This window comes from Penaeus japonicus, unplaced genomic scaffold, assembly GCF_977035675.1.
Source record: "Penaeus japonicus unplaced genomic scaffold, GWHDUDI00000001_assembly GWHDUDI00000022, whole genome shotgun sequence".
NCBI classification, from domain to species: Eukaryota; Metazoa; Arthropoda; class Malacostraca; order Decapoda; family Penaeidae; genus Penaeus; species Penaeus japonicus.
This window is the reverse complement of record NW_028234424.1, coordinates 866,885-869,384: the sequence shown is the minus strand read 5'-3', so window position 1 is coordinate 869,384 and position 2,500 is coordinate 866,885. Positions and strand designations below refer to the sequence as shown.

Here is a 2,500-nt window from a genome sequence, read left to right as displayed (position 1 = left end):
AGCATAATTATATTTTACATACTTGGTTTAATACTGAACTGACAGAATTTCTTCATAGGGGTCCACTTCATTATCCTCGTCGCCATCAGGTACTGCTGACGTGGGAGCAGAAGAAGATCCTGATGCAATACATTCTCCAATACTTTCCTTTCCGTACATGTTGCTGTTGAATAGGGCCAGCGTTTTGTTGCTTCCTGTAAAACTTTGGTGGCAGTTTCCTCTATGTAGGTGTGTTCTGACTCTTAGGATGGCCTCAAGAGATCCTGTGCTGAGTTTGTTTCTTGCTTTAGTTTTAACATTAGTTACATGGGAAAATACCTGCTCAACAAAGGATGTACTGAGTGGAATACAGTACGAGTTCAGCGCAATAACTGCCAGTTCTTTGTAACAATTTTCCCCAATTGCATTTTCATGATTTAATACATGACACCAAAATTTCACTGGGTCTTTGGGTATTTCAAATTCAGGGAATTCTTCTTTCCAGTTTGTTTTCAGTGATATTTTTTCAAACCGATTCTCAACTTCTTTGACATTAAAGCCCTCCTCTCTTGCTAAGCTTGCTAAGGCAGGGGTTCCCAAACTTTTTGTTCCTCAGTACCCCTTAGGCTTTTTATAGGTTCCCATGTACCCCTAACACTAAAAATTAAGCTTAATAGTAAAAAAGGACATTTTAATATTTTGATATTTTAAGTTTATAAGAGTCTGCATGTTTAGATTACATAGGCATCTTAAATGATGAAAACAGAAATAAAGCAATTACTAAGGTAACTGATATTTTGATCCAGCACATACAATACATACCTTTTTATTATTATTATCCAAAACATTAATGAACAAAACTCAGGTATTCTTATTTTAATGCATCGCACTAACTCAACATAAATGGATCACTACCAATTCAACACACATTCAGTCCTGCAGATAAGGCAGAAACAGGGAAAAAAATGTTAATGCACTCTAGTATGGAGACAGAATTATTGATAACAATTGTAACCAAATCTAAACAGAACTAGTGAGATGGGTGAGCTTGTTTTTTAGCAACAAGCTCACTGATACGAGGGGAAACTTTAGCAATTGCACAACGAAGATCATGTTCAGGTGTGTTGAGTTTTGATCTGTATTTTGATTTGATACCTAACAGTACTGAAAATGCCGACTCACAAAGCCATGTTGATGGAAATACCAACAGTGCTCGAATAGCAGGTTCAGCAATCTGTCTGTATGAGTTTCTCATTGAAAACCAAAAACCACACAGATTTTTCTCAGAGTAAACATGTAATGCAGAATCATCATGTTGCATTTCTACCAACTCCTCCTGCCTACCTGTCCCAGCCTGCAACACCTGAGCATCTGTACTGAAAGGATTCCTAAGATATACAAATTCATCTCCATCAAGGCTTGGAAAATAACTATTAATTTCTTCCTCCATCTTCATAAGATGCTCAGTGACTAATCCTGTGAACTTGTCAGTCTTAGATCGTGGATTTTGATCTATATATTCTGTTACATTACTAAACATAGCCAAGGTATCAGACTGAATGTTTCCCCTCCACAGTCGAAGTTTTGCAATGAATGCTTTGAGTTTAGCTATACTGCCACAAACTGTTACATCTCTTCCTTGGAGACTCTGGTTTAGCATATTTAGAGCATCAAAAATATCCACAAGATAAGCAAGGTTAAGCATGAAGTAATGATCCTTCAAGGAAGTGACGAAATCTTCACATTTGTGGGAATGTTGAAAAAATTCTAGCAATTCTCCATGAAGCTCATAAATACGTTTTGTGACACTTCCTCGGGAAAGCCAACGTACATCAGTATGGAACAGAAGTACACTGTGATTACCATCAAAATCTTCACACAATAGTTTGAATAATCGGCTGTTAAGAGCACTCCCTTTTACATGGTTAACCATCTTGACCACCAGTGATAACACACTGGCTAGTTCAGCAGGAAGAACCTTGCATGACAAAACAAACCGATGTATCATGCAATGCATAAATGTCACATGAGGTGCTACTTCCATGACACGAGCTCTAAAACCAGACTTTCGCCCCAACATTGCTGGTGCCCCATCAGTTGTGCATCCTCTCAGATTTTCCCACTTCAAACCATGTTTCTTGAAAGATGAATCTACCACTTGAAAAATATCTTCGCCTTTAGTTGTTGCTTCTAAGGCTGCATTCATTAAGAACTCTTCCTTAATACCTTCATTTCCTACATACCGAGCAAACATTAGTAGCTGAGCACAATTTGTAACATCGGGGGACTCGCCAAGTTGAATTGCAAATCCACTTTCAGACATAGAAATTTCGCTAATCACTTGCTGAAAAATATCAAGTGACATTTCTTCTATTCGTCGTTGCACTGTATTGTTTGACAAGGAGATAGAGTTGAGCTTTTTTTCTGATTCATCTCCAAGGACACAACGCACCATTGCTTTTGCAGCTGGAAGAACAAGGTTTTCCCCAATGGTATGAGCTTTCTTTTGTTTGGCAATCAT

At 37.9% G+C, this 2,500-nt stretch overlaps 1 protein-coding gene across 1 annotated transcript in view; it reads right to left on the bottom strand.

Moving 5' to 3' along the window:
- Positions 1-2,500, bottom strand: part of LOC122244220 (zinc finger BED domain-containing protein 5-like) — a 25,397-nt gene that overhangs the window by 22,669 nt on the left and 228 nt on the right. The window contains exons 1-2 of the mRNA XM_086549927.1: positions 1,324-2,500; positions 44-380 (exon numbers count right to left, since the gene is read on the bottom strand). The exon at positions 1,324-2,500 is cut by the window's right edge and continues 228 nt beyond it. Of these exons, the coding sequence (XP_086406053.1) occupies positions 44-380; positions 1,324-2,500 (1,514 nt within the window). The remainder of the gene's footprint in view (positions 1-43; positions 381-1,323) is intronic.